The sequence below is a fragment of the Mesoplodon densirostris genome, chromosome 3, assembly GCF_025265405.1.
Source record: "Mesoplodon densirostris isolate mMesDen1 chromosome 3, mMesDen1 primary haplotype, whole genome shotgun sequence".
Classification (NCBI taxonomy): Eukaryota; Metazoa; Chordata; class Mammalia; order Artiodactyla; family Ziphiidae; genus Mesoplodon; species Mesoplodon densirostris.
In genome coordinates, this window is record NC_082663.1 from 28,484,115 (window position 1) to 28,507,747 (window position 23,633).

The 23,633-nt window shown below is 41.6% G+C and overlaps 1 protein-coding gene across 4 annotated transcripts in view; it reads right to left on the bottom strand.

The window, feature by feature from the left end:
- Window positions 1-23,633, bottom strand: part of ADAMTS12 (ADAM metallopeptidase with thrombospondin type 1 motif 12) — a 418,668-nt gene that overhangs the window by 47,878 nt on the left and 347,157 nt on the right. For 3 of the 4 annotated variants that reach the window (XM_060092771.1, XM_060092769.1, XM_060092773.1), the window contains exons 20-21: window positions 19,656-19,808; window positions 5,548-5,724 (exon numbers count right to left, since the gene is read on the bottom strand). In XM_060092771.1, the coding sequence (XP_059948754.1) occupies window positions 5,548-5,724; window positions 19,656-19,808 (330 nt within the window). The remainder of the gene's footprint in view (window positions 1-5,547; window positions 5,725-19,655; window positions 19,809-23,633) is intronic. The other variant, XM_060092772.1, reaches the window with a different exon arrangement.

The following is a 23,633-nucleotide window of genomic DNA, read 5'->3' on the forward strand; positions in this document are numbered from 1 at the left end:
TAGAACAAAAAATTCTTAAATTTGTATGGAAACACAAAAGACCTTGAATAGGCAAAACAATCCTGAGAAAGAAGAAAGGTGGAGGTGTCACATGGCCTGATTTCCAACTATACTACAAGGCTATGGTAATCAAAACAGTATGGTACTGGCACAAAAACAGACACATAGTTCTATGTAACAGGATAGAGAGTCCAGAAATAAACCCATACTTATATGGTCAACTAATCTATGACAAAGGTGGCAAGAATATACAATGGGGACTAGAGAGCCTTTTCAATAAAAGGTGTTGGAAAAACTGGACTACATTTTCACACCATATACAAAAATAAACTCAAAATGTATTAAAGATTTAAATGTAAGACCTGAAACTATAAAACTTCTTGAAGAAAACATAGGCTGTAGATACACTCTTTGACATTGGTTTTAGATATATATATATATATATTTTTTGATCTGTCTCTTCAGGCAACAGAAAGAAAAGCAAAAATAAACAAATTAGAGTACATCAAACCAAAAAGCTTTTGCACAGTGAAGTAAAATATCAACAAAATGAAAAGGCTGCCTACTGAATGGGAGAATCTATTTTCAAACAATATATTTGATAAGGGGTTAATATACAAAATATACAAAGAACTCATACAAGTCAACATCAAAAAACATACAACCTGATTAAAAAATGGGCAGAGGACCCAAATAGAATTTTTTCCAAAGAAGATATACAGATGGCAAACAGCAATGTGGAAAGATGCTCAGCATCAATAATTATCAGGGAAATGCAAATCAAAACCACAATGAGTTATCACCTCACAGCTGTCAGAATGGTTAGCTTCAAAAAAGACAACAAATAACAAATCTTGGCCAGGATGTGGAGAAAAGGGAACCCCTGTGCCCTGTTGGTGGGAATTTAAATTGGGGTAGTCATTATGGAAAACTGTATGGAGGTTCCTCCAAGAATTAAAAATAGAACTGCCATATGATCCAGCAATTTCACTCTTGGGTATTTACTGAAGAAAACAGATATCAATTCAAAGAGATATATGCACCTCAATATTCACTGCAACATTATTTATAACAGAAGATATGGAAGCAATGTAAGTGTCCATTGATAGATGAATGGATAAAGAAGACGTGGTGTGTGCGTGTACACACACACACAAAATGGAATACTACTCAGCCATAAAAAATAAAATCTTGCCACCTAGGACAACATGGATTGATCTAGAAGTGAAATAAGTCAGACAAAGAAAGACAAATACCGCATGATCTCACTTACATGTGGAATGTAAAAACAAAACAAACATACAAAACAAAATGAAAAGAGACACATAGATACAGAGAACAAATTCTGGTGTTTGCCAGAAGGTAGAGCTGTGGGGTAGGGGGGAAAATAGGTGAAGGGGATGAAGAGGTACAAACCTCCTGATGTATAATAAATACATCATGGGGATGTAATATACAACATAAGGAATATAATCAATAATATTGAAATAACTTATTATGGGGACAGATGGTTACTAGAGTGTGATGATCATTTCATAATGTATGCAAAAGTCAAAGCATCATATAGTACACCTGAAATTTACATATTATTGTATGTCAACTATATTTAAGTTAAAAAAAGAGTCATCAAGCCCTGAATTTAGGGTGGATTATTAAGAACACATTAAATAAACAACCACCACTACCACAACAACAAAATTCAACCTTTCACACTGCCAAGATACATATCCTGCTAGTATCTTTGCTATGCTAGTTATGGGCTAAATTGTGTTCCCCCCAAATTTGTATTTTGAAGTCTTACCCCCCCAGTACCTCAGAATGTGATGTATTTGGAGGAAGAGTCTTTAAACAGGTAATGAAAGTAAAATGATGTCATTAGGCAGGACCCTAACCCATTATGACTGGTGTACTTATAGAAGGAGGAGATTAGGACACAGACACACATGGAGGGAAAACGACAGAAGACAAAGGAGAAGACAGCCATCGACAAACCAAGGAGAGAGGCCTCTGAAGAAACCAATCCTGCCAACACCTTGATCTCAGACTTTTAGCCTCTAGAACTGTGAGAAAAAAATATTTTTGTTGTTTAAGCCAAAAGGCAATAACAGAAACAAAAGCAGTGGTGAAACAAGACTTAAAGAAAGGAGACTGATAAAGGAAATTCTGGGGATAAGAGGAGGGGAAAAAAATCATAAGATGCTAAATAGTTCAGTATGTCAAATGGAAGGAATTCTGGTCTAGAAACCAAAATGTAAAATGTAGATGTTTTTATTCTGATTAGTTCTGACAGCCCTAATGGAGAGCATAATTCTACAATGCAATTTTGTTCATCTATTAAAACAGGATTCAGCCTTCTTTCCCCACTACATGGAGCTTTAGAATTAAATTTGTCCATCTTTGGAATAGTGATGTTGATAGGTTTTCTAAGGGTCTGATGAACTGGCTGTAATGCTCACAAAATAAGTTCGAGATGACAAGTTGGATTCCTGAGGGATATAATTCTAAAACATGTCAAGTTTTTGCTCACTAGAATAATTTTCTAAGTTGTATTGTCTCATTTTCCCGAGGTTTCTAAGAGGAAAGTAAATAATTCACCAAGAATCTTTGAAGAATGCTTTTGAGTACTTGAAAAGTACTTTGAAAGATCTTAGTACTTTGAAAAATCTTAATTATGACATGGTAACAACAACAAAACAATTATGATTGCCAATATCATGCCTATCACGACAGGCACTGCATGTGTGATGGTAACCATAGAAAACAGGGAAATTATATACAATTAACATTTTCTGCTCAATAAAAGAACTAATCTATTGCTTTCACAGTATTCCAACATGGATCTTTTCCCACTTATTCACTGTTTTTAACCCTATATGAGGAGGGAAGGAGAGGAATTCCACATTTGGGATCCTGTTGCATACCTACATTTGTGCATATAGATTAAGGGCCACCTAGCCAAGTAACCTCCAGGAAAGGGGGGATAAAGAAGGTATAAACTAGTGGTTCTTAAAGTGTGGTCCCCAAAGCAGCAACTTCAGCATCTCTGGGTACTTGTTAGAAATGCGAAACTTCAGGCCCTACCCCAGACCTCTGAACTGGACACTGTGGGCATGAGGTCCAGACATCTGTGTGCTGACAAACCCTCCAGGTGATGCTGAAACACGCTAAAGTTTGAGAACCAGTGGAGACATTTCTACAGTTGAAATGCATCTTCCATTGCAAGTAGTCTGGGCTGGCTGACATTCACTGCAAGGCCCCAGAACATTCCCATGGAGGCATCCGTTAGATAGTATGTACAGACAGAGCATCATGATGGCTCAGGGAAAGCACCTAAAGATGCCCAGTCTCTAATAGTCCCTCAGCATTCCCAGGGAAATGTTCAACCAACTTCAGCATTTTCTGTCTTTACTGCTCCTTCAGAGGGAAGTCTTCCAACTTTGTGGTTTGCTCAGAGCAGAGCAATTTAGAAAAGAGGGTGTTGGGAGGCCTTCAGGAACCAGGTTCATGATTGGGCTCCCAGAAGCTACTGAGGAAGCATATAGAATACATCTTTTTCACAACCAGAGAGCATATATGATTGCTCATCTTGGATAACTTGCAAATGCAATTTCTCTGACAAGGCAATCTAAGCGCCTCTGAAAATTCCAGGATTCTGGAAGTTGTCACCAGGCCCAGCAAACATGGAGGCCTAAGTTCAGAGCATGGGAGTAGCAGGTACTTTATGTCCTCCAGAGCTGGACAGGGAAGGAAGCAGAAGAGGGGACAGTGGTGGTTTTTGCCCCAGAAAACACCAGGTATTGACCCAGGGCCTCAGGAATCAACATGGCTGCTTGACCCAGCAGACAGTAAGAAGCTTGAGGGGGCTCAGTCCTCCAGGGTTGAACACTAATTCTGTATCCTACACTTGTGGTTCTTTATCTTCCCTTCCTTGGCATGTGGTAAGTTTCCCTGCAAATACTTATTGACTCACTCTTTCTCCTCAGTTCGCTCTTTGTTCCATGTCCACTGGACTAAATTCTACAGTAGAAAGAGTACAGACATCAGAGGCAGCCTTAAGCTTGAATTTAATACTCCACCATTTATTTTCTAGTTGTGTGACCTCATGTACACTTCTTAGCCTCTGAGTCTCAATTTCTTCACCTATAAAGTGGAATTAATAAGGCCTATCATCCAGGTTGTTGTGATAATTAAAACAAGTATTATAGGTAAAGGGTCCAGTGTATGGACACACTCAAAATATGCTGCATTCTTTCTTTCCCTCTTCTTTCCACCATGCATGGGTATAGTTGGGAGTCTTTTTTTGTTTGTTTGTTTGTTTGTTTCTAAGCTACCGAAGCCAATAGGCAAATGAAATCATTATATCTCACCAAGGAAGAGTAACTTGTTTTCATGTACTGAAGTAGGACAAAGACGCAGCAGAGCCTCAGCCCTCACAAAACAGGATGGACACACACACACACCCCTCTTTTTATTTGTGTAAACGAGGATCTGGGCATATAACTGAGTGGTGGAACTCTGAAATTAAATACTGTGTGTGGAAAGGATCTGACCATTGCCCCCAGCTCCACTGCAGAAGCCTAAGAGGGGCATGTGATGCTCTGTCCTAAATGCCTCTCACCACAGTGGTACACGTACATCTCCCCAAAGGGACCCCAATTCCCCAGTATATCCATTGAGACTAGGTTGTAATAAACCATTGAGCAGTCACAGTTTAAAGCACACAACATAGCCTTCAAGTTGTTGGACCTGCCCCGCCTCCCCACCTGTCACCGAACAGGACAGGACCCTATGGGGCTTTCCCAGAACAGCCTCGCCCCCTCACCCCATCATGTTCTCCACCTGCCTCTTGTCCATAGAAACACTTTAGCCTCCTAGGCCTTCCCCGATCTCCAAAGAGTAAATTTAATCAGCAAGGTGAGAAAACTCAGAAAGGAAAACAGTCAAGCAAGACAAAATAATAATAGTTTAGCTATTAAACAAAGTCAAGGGCTTTTAGTTCCTCCTCAAGGACTATAGATAATATTCTGAGCCACATCTTTTGAGCTGTTTTGCAGACTTAAACACCCACCAGGTGGAAGAAGTTAACTGTATGGTGCCCACAAGCACATAGACCTCAGACGGGTTGGAATCAGAAGGTTCGTGATGCTGATGATGTTGACTCCCCATTACCACACCACCAACCAATCAGAAGAATGTCCACAAGCTGATCAAAACCCCCCCTCCCTCACCCTGTCTTTAAAAACCTTTCCCTGAAAGCCTTCGAGGAGTTCAGGCCTTTTGAGCACTAACTGCCCTGGACTCCTTGCTTGGCGCCCTGCAATAAACACTGCACTTTCCTTCACCACAACCTGGTGTCAGTAGATCGGCTTTACTGTGTATGGACAAGTGACCCAAGTTTGGTTCAGTAACACACCCAATGGAAAGTGGCTGAATGGAGGCCTGGCGCTGGCTTGATACATGTGTGGTCTTCCCCGACATCTAGACTCACAAGGTAACACAGAGATTCATGGTTGCCAGGTTGTCCGGATGGTGTACTAGGCGCCGTACCTGGCTCCAAGGCTCCACCTGCCACTCCTCGCAGGGCTCCAGGTTACAGCTCATGCTCAGTGGAGGACGAGGGCCAGCCAGGAACTGGCAGTGAAATGGCCTCAGGCTGCGGTGGTCCCGGCTGTCCACACACTGAATCTCCCGGATCTGGAAGCCCCCGCTGCAGTTTCTGGAGCACTGTATGGAGAGCGAGAGAAAAGGGGACACCTGAGTCCTTGGCATCGGACCATCCACGCCCGGATTCCCAGGGGTTTCACAAAGCATCACGAAGTTCCAGGCTTCTAGTCATGAAGAGGGGTTAGTAAACTGTCTTCCCTCAGAAAGGGAGTCACTTGAGCAGCTCCCCAAGAGGGGCCTCCCAATGTCAGAAAATGCAGGTGTGGAAGGGTGAGAACCAGGTGAAAAGTCCAGTTCTGTCACTCACTCATAGTGAGCCCTTGGGCGAGTTGCAGAAACATTCTGAGCCTCAGCTGTCATATCTGTAAACTGGGATAGTAACCGTTACCTATGGGGCTATCATGAAGATTACAGCTGCAGGGGTGGGCTTGGGGTGAGGCTGGTGTAGCATCCTCTCAGTAGGCGGCCATTCCCTAAGATGCCTGTGTTCATTTGAGGCAAATGGAACCGCTGTCAGGGGAGCTCTCTGCAAAGCCACAGCCAACTGTCCCTCAGAATCCTGCTGAAAACCCGTTTTCTCCCTGAGTCTGAATGCAGGATGGGTTCCTTATTACAAGGGAAGGGCCTCTATAAGGAAAATAAACTGCTCAGTGGTTTGATTCAGGGAGTGGGCCAACCCTGTCCTTGCCCCTACTGCCAGGTTTCCCCATACAGCACCATCGCCTACCATCCTTCCTTCTATAGCCTCCATCGCCAAGGGTTTTCTCAGCATGTGCCTGCAGCAAGCCCTTACAGAGGCCCCCCTCAGGCCCCCTACCCTGTGCCCGTACCTTGCACAGCGGCCCCTGCACCCTGCTCTCAGTAAAGGGCACTGTTCACTTGCAGGCTGCTGATTTCCTTAAGATCATGATAAACATGGCTGAGCCCAGGTCACGTAAAACCAGAGTTTACGTGGCCTATTCTGGAGGACTTCTCTGGTTCATCCTCTGACCTCTTGGATTCTGGAAGCTTCTCCATCCCCCACCTAGTTAGATTTTACTTAATCGTAACTTGAGCTTCCAAGACTTGGTCTGTCTACAGTCTGTGTAGAATGCTAGTGCCATCAGTTTCCCTTCAGCTCGTCTTGCCTGTGCATCCTAGTCTCTCAAGGCCAGTTCTAGCCTGTCTTGTCACTGCCCACACTCAGGTGGGGACTCGAAGTAGGTGGCATGGAGCCTGACCCCTGTGCTCCTCAGCCCCTCTCCCCCAGATTCTCCGTGGATTAACAATATGTCCTGTGGTCCTCGTGCCCCAAATCTTCCTTCCTCCACCCTTCGCATTACTTGCTACTGCCCTTCCTTTAACTTAGTGTAAAAGTCACCTTCTCTGCGAGGCCTTCCTTGAATACCTTCTCCAAAGGATACCTATCCCTCTTGTTATTTATCTCAGATCCTTCTTAGTTTCCATCAAAAGAACTTGAAATATGAAACAACTTTTATTTATTCTGTCCATCCTTTCTATTAAGCTGTCACTGCCCTGAAGTTGGAAGCCTATCTGCCCTGGTCACCATTGTGTCTTGAGCATCTAGCATGGGGCCAGGCACAGCATAGATGTTCCCCACAGCTTGCTGAATGAATATATGAATTCTGAGAAAACAGGAACCGGGGGCTCCCAGTGGACTAAAGAGATCTGTGGTCGCTATAAAGAGCATCCTTCTTCACCCTCTCAATTCTTCCACTGATGATATCATTACAGTCTTGGCTGAGAAAATGCACCACCACCAAGGTGTGCCCATTGCTGTAAGGCATATTTTCATCTGGCCCTCTCTCTACATGGTAAAATATCATGCTCTCTTTCTGGTTATGGTGGCATAAACATAATTGTAGGGTTGTGGATGTTGAAAGAAAATTCCTCAAAACCTTTCAGTAGAGGTATATCCCAAAATACTGATCCCCATTCTTCTGCCACCAGGCAGATTGCACAAGTCACCTGACATCAAACCTTGGGCTGTAACATAGAAGATGTGGGCCCATATGACAAGGGGGCAGATTGAGGCTCTAATGTTTCCATAAATCAAGTGTGTTTAGCTTCTCAGAAATAAGCAACACTTGCCAGACAGCCCCCCCAAAAGCAAATTCAAAATTTCATTTGCCTGCCATGCTGTAAGTACACAGAGAAAAAAGTAACTGCCAATTTAAAATCAGCCACAGAATAGGAGCTTCTGGGTTGGAGAACACATGGAGGTGCTGGGAGAGTGGTATGCCTGAGGAAGGCATGGGAACTCCGTTCCTATTCCCCGTGCCTTGCCCTATGCATCCCTTTCATCTGGCTGTTCCTGAGTTATATCATTTTATGATCAACTGCGGATCTACCGTGTGGCTGACAGGGTCTTGGTGCTCTGGCTGGGGGTCAGGCCTGTGCCTCTGAGGTGGGAGAGCCGAGTTCAGGACATTGGTCCACCAGAGACCTCCCAGCTCCATGTAATATCAAACGGTGAAAGCTCTCCCAGAGATTTCCACCTCAGTGCTAAGACGCAGCTCCACTCAACAACCAGCAAACTACAGTGCTGGACACCCTATGCCAAACAACTAGCAAGAAAGGAACACAACCCCACTCCTTAGCAGAGAGGCTGCCTAAAATCATACTCAGTTCACAGACACCCCAAAACACACCACAAGATGCGGTGCTGCCCACCAGAAAGACAAGATCCAGGCTCATCCACCAGAACACAGGCATTAGTCCCCTCCACCAGGAAGCCTACACAACCCACTGAACCAACCTTAGCCACTGGGGGCACACACCAAAAACAATGGGAAGTACCAACCTGCAGAATGTGAAAAGGAGAGCCAAAACACAGTAAGTTAGGAAAAATGAGAAGACAGAGAAACACACAGCAGATAAAGGAGCAAGTAAAAACTCACCAGACCAAACAAATGAAGAGGAAAGAGGCAGTATACCTGAAAAGGAATTCAGAATAATGACAGTAAAGATGATCCTAAAATTGGAAATAGAATGGAGAAAATACAAGAAATGTTTAACAAGGACCTAGAAGAACTAAAGAGCAAACAAACAATGATGAACAACACAATAAATGAAATTAAAAATTCTCTAGAAGGGATCAATGGCAGAATAACTGAGGCAGAAGAATGGATAAGTGACCTGGAAGATAAAAGAGTGGAAATAACTACTGCAGAGCAGAATAAAAAATAAAGAATGAAAAGAATTGAGGACAATCTCAGAGACCACTGGGACAGCATTAAATGCACCAACATTTGAATTATAGGGGTCCCAGAAGACGAAGAGAAAAAGAAAGGAACTGAGAAAATATTTGAAGAAATTATGGCTGAAAACTTCCATAATATGGGAAAGAAAATAGTCAACCAATCCAGGAAGTGCAGAGAGTCCATACAGGATAAATCCAAAGAGAAACATGCCACTTCACATATTAATCAAACTATCAAAAGTTAAATACAAAGAAAAAATATTAAAAGCAGCAAGGGAAAAACAACAAATAACATACAAGGGAAGTCCCATAAGCTAACAGCTGACCTTTCAGCAGAAACTCTGCAAGCAAGAAGGAAGTGGCAGGACATATTTAAAGTGATGAAAGGGAAAAACCTACAACCAAGATTACCCTACCCAGCAAGGATCTCATTCAGATTCAACAGAGAAATTAAAACCTTTATAGATAAGCAAAAGGTAAGAGAATTCAGCACCATCAAACCAGCTTTACAACAAATGCTAAAGGAAATTCTCTAGGCAGGAAACAGAAGAGAAGGAACAGAACTACAATAACAAACCCAAAACAATTAAGAAAATGGTAACAGAACATATATATTGAAAATTACCTTAAATGTAAATGGATTAAATGCTCCAACCAAAGACATGGATTGGCTGAATTGATACAAAAACAAGACCCATACATATGCTGTCTACAAGAGACCCACTTCAGACCTAGGGAAACATACAGATTGAAAGTGAGGGGATGCGTAAAAAAAAAAAAAAAAAAAAGAAAGTGAGGGGATGGAAAAAGATATTCCATGCAAATGGAAATCAAAAGAAAGCTGGAGTAGCAATTCTCATATCAGACAAAATAGACTTTAAAATAAAGACTATTACAAGAGACAAAGAAGGACACTACATAATGATGAAGGGATTGATCCAAGAAGAAGATATAATAATTATAAATATTTATGCACCCAACACGGGAGCATCTCAATACATAAGGCAAATACTAACAGCCATAAAAGAGGAAATTAACAGTAACACATTCAGAGTACGGGACTTTAACACCCCACTTTCATCAATAGACAGATCATCCAAAATGAAAATAAATAAGGAAACACAAGCTTTAAATGATACATTAAACAAGATGGACTTAATTGATATTTATAGGACATTCCATCCAAAAACAAAAGAATGCACTTTCTTCTCAAGTGCTCATGGAACATTCTCCAATATAGATCATATCTTGGGTCACAAACAAAGCCTTGGTAAATTTAAGAAAATTGAAATCATATCAAGTACCTTTTCCGACCACAATGCTATGAGACTAGATATCAATTATAGGAAGAAATCTGTAAAAAATAAAAACACATGGAAGCTAAACACTATATTACTTAATAACGAAGAGATCACTGAAGAAACCAAAGTGGAAACCAAAAAATACCTAGAAACAAATAACAATTAAAACACGACAACCCAAAACCTATGGCATGCAGCAAAAGCAGTTCTAAGAGGGAAGTTTATAGCAATACAATCCTACCTCAAGAAACAAGAAACATCTCAAGTAAACATCCTAACCTTACACCTAAAGTAATTAGAGGAAGAACAAAAAAAAAAAAAAAACCCTAAGTAAGCAGAAGGAAAGAAATCATAAAGATCAGATCAGAAATAAATGAAAAAGAAATGAAGGAAACAATAGCAACGATCAACAAAACTAAAAGCTGGTTCTTTGAGAAGATAAACAAAATTGATAAACCATTAGCCAGACTCATCAAGACAAAAACAGACAAGACTCAAATCAATAGAAGTAGAAATGAAAAAGGAGAAGTAACAACTGACACTGCAGAAATACAAAGGCTCATGAGAGATTAGTACCAGCAACTCTATGCCAATAAAATGGACAATGTAGAAGAAATGGACAAATTCTTAGAAAAGCACAACCTTCCAAGACTGAGCCAGGAAGAAAGAGAAAATATAAAGAGACCAATCATAAGCACTGAAATTGAAACTGTGATTAAAAATCTTCCAACAAACAAAAGCCCAGGACCAGATGGCTTCACAGGAGACTTCTATCAAACATTTAGAGAAGAGCTAACACCTATCCTTCTCAAACTCTTCCAAAATATGGCAGAGGGAGGAACACTCCCAACCTCATACTATGAGGCCAACATCACCCTGATACCAAAACCAGACAAAGATGTCACAAAGAAAGAAAACTACAGGCCAATATCACTGATGAACACAGATGCAGAAATCCTCAACAAAATACTAGCAAACAGAATCCAACAGCACATTAAAAGGATCAAACACCATGAACAAGTGGGGTTTATCCCAGGAATGCAAGGATTCTTCAATATATGCAAATCAATCAATGTGATAAACCATATGAACAAATTGGAGAAAAACCATTTGATCATCTCATAGATGCAGAAAAAGCTTTTGACAAATTCAACACCCATTTATGATTAAAAAAAACCCTCCAGAAAGCAGGCATAGAGGGAACTTGCCTCAACATAATAAAGGCCATATATGACAAAACCACAGCCAATATCATTCTAAATGTTGAAAAATTGAAACCATCTCCACTATGAGCAGGAAAAAGACAAGGTTGTCCACTCTCACCACTATTATTCAACATAGTTTTGGAAGTTTTAGCCACAGCAATCAGAGAAGAAAAAGAAATAAATGGAATCCAAATCGGAAAAGAAGAAGTAAGGCTGTCACTGTTTGCAGATGACATGATACTATACATAGAGAATTGTAAAGATGCTACCAGAAAATTACTAGAGCTAATCAATGAATTTGGTAAAGTAGCAGGATATAAAATTAATGCACAGAAACCTCTTGCATTCCTATACACTAATGATGAAAAATCTGAAAGAGAAATTCAGGAAACACCCTCATTTACCATTTCAACAAAAAGAATGAAGTACCTAGGAATAAACCTACCTAAGGAGACAAAAGACCTGTATACAGAAAAGTATAAGACACCCGTGAAAGAAATTAAAGATGATACAAACAGATGGAGAGATATACCATGTTCTTGGATTGGTTGGAAGAATCAACATTGTGAAATGTCTGTACTACCCAAAGCAATCTACAGATTCAATGCAATCCCTATCATATGACCAATGGCATTTTTCACAGAATTAGAACAAAAAATTTCACAACTTGTGTGGAAACACAAAGACCCCGAATAGCCAAAGCAATCTTGAGCAAAAAAAATGGAGCTGGAGGAATAAGGCTCCCAGACTTCATACTATACTACAAAGCTACAGTAATCAAGACAGTATGGTACTGGCACAAAAACAGAAATATAGATCAATGGAACAGGATAGAAAGCCCAGAGATCAACCCACACACATATGGTTACCTTATATTTGATAAAGGAGGCAAGAATATACAATGGAGAAAAGACAGCCTCTTCAGTAAGTGGTGCTGGCAAAACTGGACAGCTACATGTAAAAGAATGAAATTAGAACACTCCCTAACACCATACACAGAAATAAACTCCAAATGGATTATAGACCTAAATATAGGGCCAGACACTATAAAACTCTTAGAGGAAAACAGAAGCAGGACACTGTATGACATAAATCACAGCAAAATCCTTTTTGAACCACCTCCTAAAGAAATGGATAAAAAAACAAAAATAGGGCTTCCCTCGTGGCGCAGTGGTTGAGAATCCGCCTGCCGATGCAGGGGATATGGGTTCGTGCCCCTGTCCGGGAAGATCCCACATGCTGTGGAGCAGCTGGGCCCGTGAGCCATGGCCGCTGAGCCTGTGCGTCCGGAAGCCTGTGCTCCACAATGGGAGCGGCCACAACAGTGAGAGGCCCGCGTACCTCAAAAAAAAAAAAAAAAAAAAAAGAAAAAAAGAAAAAAAACGCAAAAATAAACAAATAGGACCTAATGAAACTTAAAATCTTTTGCACAGCAAAGGAAACCATAAACAAGATGAAAAGACAACCTTCAGAATGGGAGAAAATATTTGCAAATGAAGCAACTGACAAAGGATTAACCTCCAAAACTTACAAGAAGCTCATGTAACCCAATATCAGAAAAACAAAGAACCCAATCCAAAAATGGGCAGAAGACAGGAATAGACATTTCTCCAAAGAAGATATGCAGATTGCCAACAAACACATGAAAGAATGCTCAACATCACTAATGATTAGAAAAATTCAAATCAAAACTAAAATGAGGTATCACTCCACACCAGTCAGAATGGCCATCATCAAAAAAGCTACAAACAATAAGTGCTGGAGAGGGTGTGGAGAAAAGGGAACCCTCTTGCACTGCTGGTGGGAATGTGAATTGGTACAGCCTCTACGGAGAACACTATGGAGGTTCTTTTAAAAACTAAAAATAGAACTACCATATGACCCAGCAATCCCACTACTGGGCATATACCCTGAGAAAACCATAATTCAAAAAGTGTCATGTACCACAATGTTCCTTGCAGCTCTCTTTACAATAGGATATGGAAGCAACCTAAATGTCCATCAACAGATGAATGGATAAAGAAGATGTGGACATATATACAATGGAATATTACTCAGCCATAAAAAGAAACAAAATTGAGTTATTTGTAGTGAGGTGGATGGACCTAGAGTCTGTCATACAGAGTGAAGTAAGTCAGAAAGAGAAAAACAAATACCATATGCCAATATATATATATATAGTATCTAAAAAAAAAAAGCATTCTGATGAACCTAGGGGCAGACAGGAATAAAGACACAGACATAGAGAATGGACTTGAGGACATGGGGAGGGGGAAGGGTAAGCTGTGACGAAGCGAGAGAGAGGCATGGACATATATACACTACCAAACGTAAAATAGATAGCTAGTGGGAAGCAGCTGCATAACACAAGGAGATCAGCTTGGTGCTTTGTGACCACCTAGAGGGGTGGGATAGGGAGGGTGGGAGGGAAATGCAAGAGAGAGGAAATATGAGGATATATGTATATGTATAGTTGATTCATTTTGTTATAAAGCAGAAACTAAACACCATTGTAAAGCAATTATACTCCAATAAAGTTGTTAAAAAATAAAATAAAATAAGATCAGCCACAGAACAAATGTAGAAGCATGCTAATAATTTCCACACAAAGCAGCCATTTGTCTGATAAACAGATTTCCAGGAAATAACCCATGGTTAAAAGAAGAGGGCTCTTTATTAGAAAGAGGAATTTTCTAAGACATAAGTGTACAATGGGGTTTTGTTTTCTTATTTTTCATTTGTTGCTACTATCTGTTATTCCTAGATTTTTCAAATTTGCATTACCTTTCTGTCAAAGAGTACATTCACATTCAGTGGGAAATGAAGTTTATTAATATGGTGAAGTAAATAATAAGGGAAGGTACTCAATCTGTGACTCTTCTGTTTCATGTTCAGAAGGGCCTCTGATTCAGTTAGCAGGAGTGAAGTGGCAGGATATTAAATCACTCCACTCCAAAAACTGTTTTGCCTTTGTTTGCTGAATGCAAATATTATATTCATTTTCTTATTGCCCTAAAGGAGGGTTATTTGTATTCAAGTTTTCCTAACCTGGAGTCTGTGGACCAGACTGAGGACAGGAGCCAGACTGAGGAGAATGGAAAGACTGGCTAATGTACAGTTGTGTCCAAACAGGCCTAACCATTTTCTGCTTCTCATACCAGTTTGTTTAACTGATGTGATCAGCAAACCAGACTGAGTTAGAAAGAAAATTCCTCTTAGCTTACAGGAGCCACTGGCAGAGAGAAAATGAAATCATAACCATTTCTTCCTTGTGTTGATTCTGATTTATGGAGTCATCCTGATACACTTTCCACGTTAGACTGCTACCAAGTGTTCAGATGAGTATAATGAAGTTAACCAACATGAGATTGGGAGGTCAGCAGATTGCATTCAAGTATGACCCTGACACCAAGCAGTACGTGACTTTACCTGTCTAAGCCTCCATTTCTCCATCGGTATTAAAAGGAGGATAAGCTGGATGGTTAAATTTTCCCAGCATTCTAGAGTGATATGTGTCTGGGATCACTGGACTTGCATTCTGCTTTGATTTCAGAATACTTTCTTGCTCTCCAAGTACTAAACCAGGATATGGAAATAATTCTTTTCTGCTCCTTTCCTTATATTAAACAGGTTCATAAGACCCTTAAGATCAAATAATTCATTCCAAAAATTCTGTGTTGAACAGCATCCAAATTCATCTGTCCATCTTCCCCCCACCCCATTTCCACTTCACTTCCTCCCTGTTATTGGGCACTTAACTATATTCCAGCTTCTGTATCCCAATCTAGCAGAAGGAAGAAGTCATGTAATGAGTAGAAGTCGTAAAGATTATGTCTTAAGTCGTTCATGATCTAGTGAGGGAACAAAGGAGGAGGTGGTCAATTTCACCTGAAGAAGCCAGGCAGGGCTTGAATAGAGGAGCCAAAGCTTGAGCTGAATCATGTAAGATGAGTAGATGCTCACTCAGCAGGCAAAATAGCGTAGGGGACATTAAAAGTGGGGGCAATGGCATATACGGGTGCAGTGCCATGAAGCAATAAGGCTTGTTCAGGAACATGTCCATCAGAATGCTAGAGCAGAGGGAAGGGATGGACAAAGAGAGATGGGCAGGGGCCATGATGGAGGGCCTCACAGTCTGGACATCAGTCCTCAGCTAGAGTCGTCTTGGGTTCATGCTTTCTGTGGTCCTAAAGGTTTCCAATTGATTGCTGTTCTTTTCTCTACTTGGGGATTCCTTCATCTAAAACACTTGGGGCTTCCAAGAGTGGGTGACAGTTTAGATGTACAACAAATTATATCAAGAGAAAATAAATGCAGTGATTTTGAGTGTATTATTCACCTTCCAGCTGGTCAGTTTTTGCTTTCTGGGCACAGAATCTCCCCCATAACGTGCAGTTCTGTTTTGACTTTTGCACATTGGGCTTTGATGTATGTTTCTGGGAACACGTTATGTATGAGAGTCAGGGACTGTATTTAGCAAGACGGGGCTCTTTCCCTACTCTATTCATTTGTAAAAGTTCAGATCTAAAAAAAATGTAGCACTGAATAGTATGAAACTCAAGGCCATAAGAAAAGGCTGCCACTTTTATTTTCCAAAAAAAGCTACAGGTAATAAGGTCAGCTACTGCTAAAATAAAATTGCAACACTACCTAGGTGGGAAGACAGAGCATTCTAAGAAAACGTAAAACTCTTTGATTCATTTCAGAAATAATCAAGATCTGTTAGACTTAACTACAAAAAGTTATTATCATTCTAAGAAAGATAATAAAGTTTACAAAACTGCAGGAGATACAGGCAAAATGTTCAATCAGGAAGTGTGTGGCACTGTGAGGATGCATAGCTTTGGAGTCAAACCCAGGTGAAGGTTTTTCAAGCTCATCTTTGTCACTTACAGCATTTCTTCCAACACAAGAAGCACTCTTTTTCTTATGCAAATTTTAATGTTCTGAAATTGGCATGTGCCTTACAACTGATGTACATATTTATTGTGTAGTGTTTCCTTTCTTTCTGAAAGGCTGTCATTAAATTGATGACCTGTCCCCCAATTGATGGTTTCTCAGAACTGAGAGTATTAGTACTAGCTGATCTTGTGTTAGTGACTTAAACCCTCCAAGCCTTCATTTCCTCAGTGGGAATTATAAAGAAGGTCGTTTATTGGATAAAAATAAAATTGTTTACCTAAAATTCTTGTGCAGTGTCGGGCACCTGGTGATATTTGGCGAGTGCCAGGATGCAAGGTAGGTCAAGTCCTCCAAAGCTCATGGTTCACCTTGTCTGCTTAATCCTGGGGAGTGGAGACCTGATGGATGGACAGGACTTACTCCACTGCCACCTTTCCACAACACCCCTGCCCCAAGTCCAGGAAGCCAGAAGTTAGCAAACGCCTGAGAACTACTCCTAACCTTTGCCCAACACTTCATCTGAACAGTCTTTTACCATTTACAAAGTTGTTGCACACACACTCTTTTGATCTGTACAACTTTATAAGATTAGTAGCTGCCGTAGGATCCACTTTATTCCTCAGAGGTGAGAAAACTAAAGCTCCTAAGAGGTTGGAAGAAAGGACTAACATTCTATGCTGGTGACAAAGTGGAGCTGCCAACCCAGACGTGTCTGATCCCAGGCCCAGTGCTGCTTCCAGGATTCAATTCTGCAGAACTATGTTTTCTCAAGTACACATCTGGGACAAACTTGAGGACTATGACCTGGAATTTGTTTCAGACAGATCAATGCATGAAGAAGAAGCAAGCCATTACAAAAAAAACAAAAAACAACTTCTAGACTTTTTAAAGGTAAAGATCTGAATGTACAGGCTCATTGTACTGCCACATGTATGAGAAAGTGTCCATAGCAGTTGCATCAGGGCTCCATCATGGAGATGAGTGGTGCTAGAAACAGAAGCCAGTAAAACAGCTACAATTCAGACAGCAAACACAGCAGTGGGGAGTTGCTGGTGAGTAACCCGGGGCCTCTGGTGTGATCCCTGTGGGTTCAAGTGAGGCTGCAGAATACCCTTAGTCCTACAAGATTAAAGTGCCTCTGGATCTGGGGTAGTGGCCAGTGGGATAATGCAGAAAGATTCATGATCAAATTAGAATTCTTCCCTCGGAGAAAGTATTTGTGAAAAGCTAAACCAGCAAGTTGGCAGAATCTAAACCCTCTGGATATTTAAAGGCAAAACCAGGGGGTCTATTTTCCTACTCTAGGGTTTGGAAGTTGGCCACTGAGTAAGTTTAAGAGTCCCGATAGAATAGTGAAACTAAGGAGGCCTTCAAATCTTTCCTAGTGTATGATTTGGACTTTAGACATGCATATGAACTGGTTAATAAAGTGGTAGTCAAAAGACTGTATCATTCAGTCACCAAAAATTTAAGATAAAATTTAAGATAAAATTTAAATCAACATTCCTAGGAAAAATGGAAGTCATGTATTCAATGTCCCCAATGATAGAAAAAACAGATGTCAGGGCAATTGACTATCAGTAGTTAAATAGTGTCTTTAACATAAGGTTTATCTATTATCCTGAGAGAGGAGATATTTTCCTTACTGATAGGAATGGAGTAACTTTGAGGGTTTGAGTCTAGATGGGTGGTTACCACATTCTGGAAGAACTTGGTGATGTGTCAGAGACAGCTTCTACGAAACACCAGGAGTCTACAGGGGTTAATAAATACATCTACAAGCCTCCCGGCCATGAGAGAGAAGAGACCCAGAGACAGACACCGAAGGGATGAGCTGGCAGAGCAGGGCTTTCTTTAGGGGGTCTGACCCCAGAGAAGAGCTCCCGGATCTCCCATTCAGGCTTTTATATCAGCTAGAATTCCTAGAATTTTACAGTGGAGGGACCTTTTTAAAAGTGTGAGCTAGTTCACACATCTGTCCTTTCTATGAGCCATGTAATTTCCAAGGAAAGGATTAGTCCCAGTGATGGGAAAGTGGAACTTCAGGACTTGGTCAACATTTGGCAAGGTCAGGGATAGAAATGTTGCTTGAGATCCTTCTGGATATGGAAGAGAACTTGTAGCCAAGCATTTAGTCCTTTTGTGATCTTGAGTTTGTTATGAGTTGGAAGAGAAAGAAAAAAGAACCAGCATTTGTTCCTGAAAGAAAAGTGGTATAAAAACAGAAAAAGGGAGGTTGGCAGGCATCAGAGAAATGCGTGGTGATTTTCTCAGGGAGTCACACTACTTCCTCTCTTTTGCCAAAGATCAGAGCCTTTCTTTGGGGAAAGGGGCCTAATACAGACAAATGACATTCCACACTCCTGTCTGTCAGATAAGTCTGCCAGGAGAACCAGAGACGTCCAGTGGGACATCACATGGCCCTGCTTGTCTGGGGACGTGAGCTTTCTACAAGATGAGGGCGCTAACATCTAGAGGGGATGCCAGCCTCCCCAAATTTCTGGGTAGCTCTTTTCCCTTCTGTGTCAAGGCCATCAAGGGAAACTGGCTCCCCAGAGAGAAGACAGGAGTCTGCAGGGTGTCTTACAGGTGGGTGTGCTTCACAAACAGAAGGTGTATGCACAGCTCATACCTCTCACCCCTTCTGCCAAGCAGCTCTTAACCCCACCTCTGACCAATGTCTCTACGACCTGGCTGCATCTGTATCCCCCAGGGGCTGGCTCAGACCCATCAGGGTGACAGGCAGGTTGGGCCTGACTGGTGCCCAGAAGAACCAAGCCTGACTAATCCTAAAACCTGATAAAGCCTTTCACGAGGGACTATGCAGGCAGCACAGAAAAATGAGTAACCACAGCTAGATTAACAAGGACGGGAAAATTGCACTTCAGAAAGATCAATATAGGACATACACTTTTAAAGACCAAATGTGTCTTTCTGTTTCAGTTTTCTTTTCATTTTGAGTCTGGCAGATTCAGTGTTATACTTGCTTTGTGAGCAGCTGCTGAACGATGATTTAATTACACTTGTGCTAATGTATCATTATTAATTATAATGCTAAATTTAAGCAATTTAGAAATAGTGTTGCATGCTGGACAAGCAATTAATTACACAAATTAAATTTTTTTTTCTCAGTTTATCTGGTAAGGGAAGACAGGCAGATAAAAACATGTGGGCTACTGAAAACTCTGCTTGTTCTCAGGCTACTGTGTAACTTGAAGCAGGCCTATGGTAACACCTGGTTTACGCATTCACCAGTTTATCAAAGCAAAGGGCAGAAAGGAGGCAGGAAGGGAGGAAGGAAACCTGCTTTAGCAAATGACGCTCGTATAAGTCCCTCCCCGCCCCCCGACACCCCCAACACTGCTGAGCCTGATCAGTTACCTTGCTCCAGTTTCCCACTTTCCAGCCAGCGCAGGGACGGAGGTGGCACCTCTTAGCAGGGTCAGGCCTCTGCAGGGCAGCGCAGTCGGAATCCACGTGGGTGCTGCACTGCACGCTCCGCCAGTAGGCCCCCAGGCCACATGTGGTGGAACACTGCCGGGGGGGGGGGTGGAGGGGAGGAGAGAGAAGAGGCTCAGGGCTGCTTTCTCAGACACACCCCACCCCACCCTGGAGTCGGGGGTCCTCAATCTCGGCTACTCACTAAAACGGCCTGCAGAGCTTTTGAACAAACCAGCGCTGAGGCTCCAACCCCAAACAATCTGAACGCCTGTGGGTAGGGCTCAGGCAGGAGTATTTAAGAAACAAATCCCAGGTGATTCTAATAAGCAGCCAGGCTTGAGAATCCCCGATTTCTCTGTGGGAGGAAAACTCAGTGCAAATGGAGATGTGCTTCCCTTTAAAAAGTATGCTGGTGGATGGACCTAGAGTCTGTCATACAGAGTGAAGTAAGTCAGAAAGAGAAAAACAAATACCGTATGCTAAGCCATACATATGGAATATTAAAAAAAAAAAAAAAGGTCATGAAGAACCTAGGGGCAAGCCGGGAATAAAGACGCAGACCTACTAGAGAAGGGACTTGAGGATATGAGGAGGGGGAAGGGTAAGCTGGGACGAAGTGAGAGAGTGGCATGGACATATATACACTACCAAATGTAAAATAGATAACTAGTGGGAAGCAGCCACAAAGCACAGGGAGATCAGCTCGGTGCTTTGTGACCACCTAGAGGGGTGGGATAGGGAGGGTGGGAGGGAGGGAGACGCAAGAGGGAAGGGATATGGGAACAGATGAATATGTATAACTGATTCACTTTGTTATAAAGCAGAAACTAACACACCATTGTAAAGCAATTATACTCCAATAAAGATGTTAAAAAAGAAAAGTATCCTGGCGTGAAGGCCTGAGGAAGTGGGTGAGCTGCAGGCACACTGCCGCATTTCACCAATGCTGCTCATAGAAAGGGAAGAGCAGAAAATAGCCTCGGTCAACATCTTTTCAAACTGGCTCATTTATGGAGGTAAATTCTTCTCCTTAAAATTCTTTAGGATTGGATTTGAATCTCTCATAAATTCCTACCTTTTTTTCCTCTGTACTATATTATGTGTGTATATATATGATATACATATATATACATTAGAGATAATAACAGCTGAAGTGCATAGATTGATTGCACTAGTGGCCCCATTGCTCACACCTATGCTCTTTTCAATGGACTTCACAGCTTCTCTCATCATATGGTGAAATGTATTTCCCCAGCTGCTGAATCAGGACTGTTCTTGCAACTTTCTTTTGCCAAGAAACTGCAGTGGATGCTTTTGTGCCAGTTCTCAAGAGGCCTTGCTTGTTCTTGTTCTCTCTTGGACCCTTGTCTCTGCCATGAGAATAAAACTGGGCTAGCCTGCTGGAGGATGAGAGATCATGTGAAACCCAGCTGGGTAACCCAGCCGAGCCCATCTCAGACCAGCCAGCCTTCAGCTGACCCTTCAGCAAATGCTTGACAAGCCAAGCTGAGGTCAGCTAAGCTCAGCCCGGGTCAGCAGATACTCCTAGCTGACCCAGAAACTCATGGACAAAAATTAATGTTTACTGAGATTTTGTGGTTGGTTGTTATATAGCATTATTGTGGCAATGGACAACTGATACAACTATACAACAGGTACCTTTCCTATGTTTTCTCTAACCTCTGAGACTCAGGATGCAATTATAATTCTGCAGTTGACTAATTGTGCAATCTTTTGCAGTTTCCTAACTTCCCTAGCATGTGAAACTGGTGATAACACTTAAGACCTCATTTATTAAGTTGCTGTGAGAACAACAGAGGTAACTCACACACAAAGTGAGTGTTCTATAAGTGTTACCTATTAAACATAGCATACCTGCAAGGTCAGCGTTATGAGTCCCACTTTCCAGATTTCCGGGGCCCGGAAATCTGCTAAGAGAGCTTAGCAGTCATGCTTAAGATCACACAGACAGTACAATGTTAATTTCACATTATGACATGGAGAAAAACATGACGTTTGCCCCAAACCCAGGACAGGAGCTAGTGAGACCAAGTTCCCAGGCTACTGATGACCCTGGTACATCACAAGTGATGTCTACAGTTCTTTGTACCATATTTATGTTGTAAATAAACACATGTCTCTGGAGCTCTGAATCTAGTCCTGTTAGATTCAGATGTTGTGAGTAGACATTTGTTTAATTCCTTTTTGACAATTTCTATTGAGACAGCAAATGAGTCCAAAGGTGAAGCTGACAGGAGGATGTCCATGGAACGCAGTAAGTAAAAGGGGATTCCACTGATTGTCTCTTAAGTTAGTTTCAAATTAGGAGTGCAGGGGTGGGGGGTCAGAGAAGAGAGGAGGACCCTAAGGAGGCATAGGGACAACTTGCTTGTTCTGGGAACTTTCTCCCTCGTTACAGCTAGTGACCCTGTGACAACCAATTTACCAGGTCAAGGAGCAGGTTTGGGGGTGTTCAGAGCTGGAACTAATGTGCAGCTCTCCATCAGAATCCTGCGAAAACTGCTGTGAAAGGCTGTGGAAAATTTTATTGTCACTTCCATTTACAGGACTGCACAGCATACATTTCACTGACTGCCCAAGGGATCCGACTGAATGATGAGGCAATTTGACGAGAGGTGATCTTCTGTCAAAATGAGATCCACACCCATGCATACTGTGAAGCACCTACATTTTCTGTCTTATAAACAGATATCAAAGCCAATGCTTACTGAGTACTTACTATGTGCCTGACACTCTCCTACACATAGTTATTCCTTTTATCTCATAACAATCTTATGAATCAGGCCTCGTCATCATCCTCATTTTAAAGATGAGGAGATGGGTGCAGTGAGAACATACAGTTAGTCAATGATGGAGACAATACTCAAACCCAGAGCATCTGCTTTCTAGATTTATGTCTATTTACAGTGTTAACTCGGTTTTTATATCAATTCTTTCATAATTTTCAAAATCACAGGTAGTTAGAGGAACATGCTGTGTATGCTGGGGGACATGAGCACCCCTTCAACACAGGACACAAAGGGAGGACACAGAGAGAGAAATTTCAGAGCGAATGTTAAGGAACTTTAGAAATTACAATACTTCCAATCTTAAAGAGCAGGAAAGGCTTTATGCAAGAAGAAGCTCAAAGCTTGATACTGAAGAACAGGTAAAACGTAAAGGGACAAAGGAGAAAGAGAAGGAAATTCCAGGCAGAGGAAACAGCATAAACAAAGGCATTGAACTGAGATGAGCAGAAGGTTTAGTGGAAACTGAGCAGTTTAGATTTGGTGAAGCTTACGATGGATGAAGTCATAGGAGGAAGTAGGTTGAAAGCGGAATTATTCGAGAACCTGAAGGCTGTTGGATATTAGAGTGGATTTTATCTGATATGTAATGGAGAGACATTAATGATTTGTGATCAGGAGTTGGAATGATTCGAAAATTCCGTTCAGAAGAGTAATATGGCAGTCTTACATCTCTCGTGACGATGTATGGAAAGCACTGGGGAGGGGAGAGATTGGAAGTGCCCAGACCAGTAAGGGTAAAGGCAAAAGTCCTAACCAGAGTAGTAACCAAGGGTTCTCCATTCTCAACTATTGGGGCACTATTGGTATTTGGGACTTCCCTCAACGTCACAGGACCCTCATTGTCTTTGGCTCTCAGACACGGAATACTGGTAGCAGCCCCCATCCCCCATCATTGTAACAGACAAAAGCATCCCTACTCTTTTCCAGATGCTTCCCACCGTTAGGTTGGAAACTCCTGAGCTTAAACTGACAGGAAATGAAGAGGAGATGACAGAAATGATGAGATGACACAGACTTGAAAAACTGTTAGGGTTTTTCTAGTAGGACAAGGGAAGGCTGATACCAGTGGTGATCCTAGGGTTCCTAAGGTGTGGTGATTGAGTGGCCA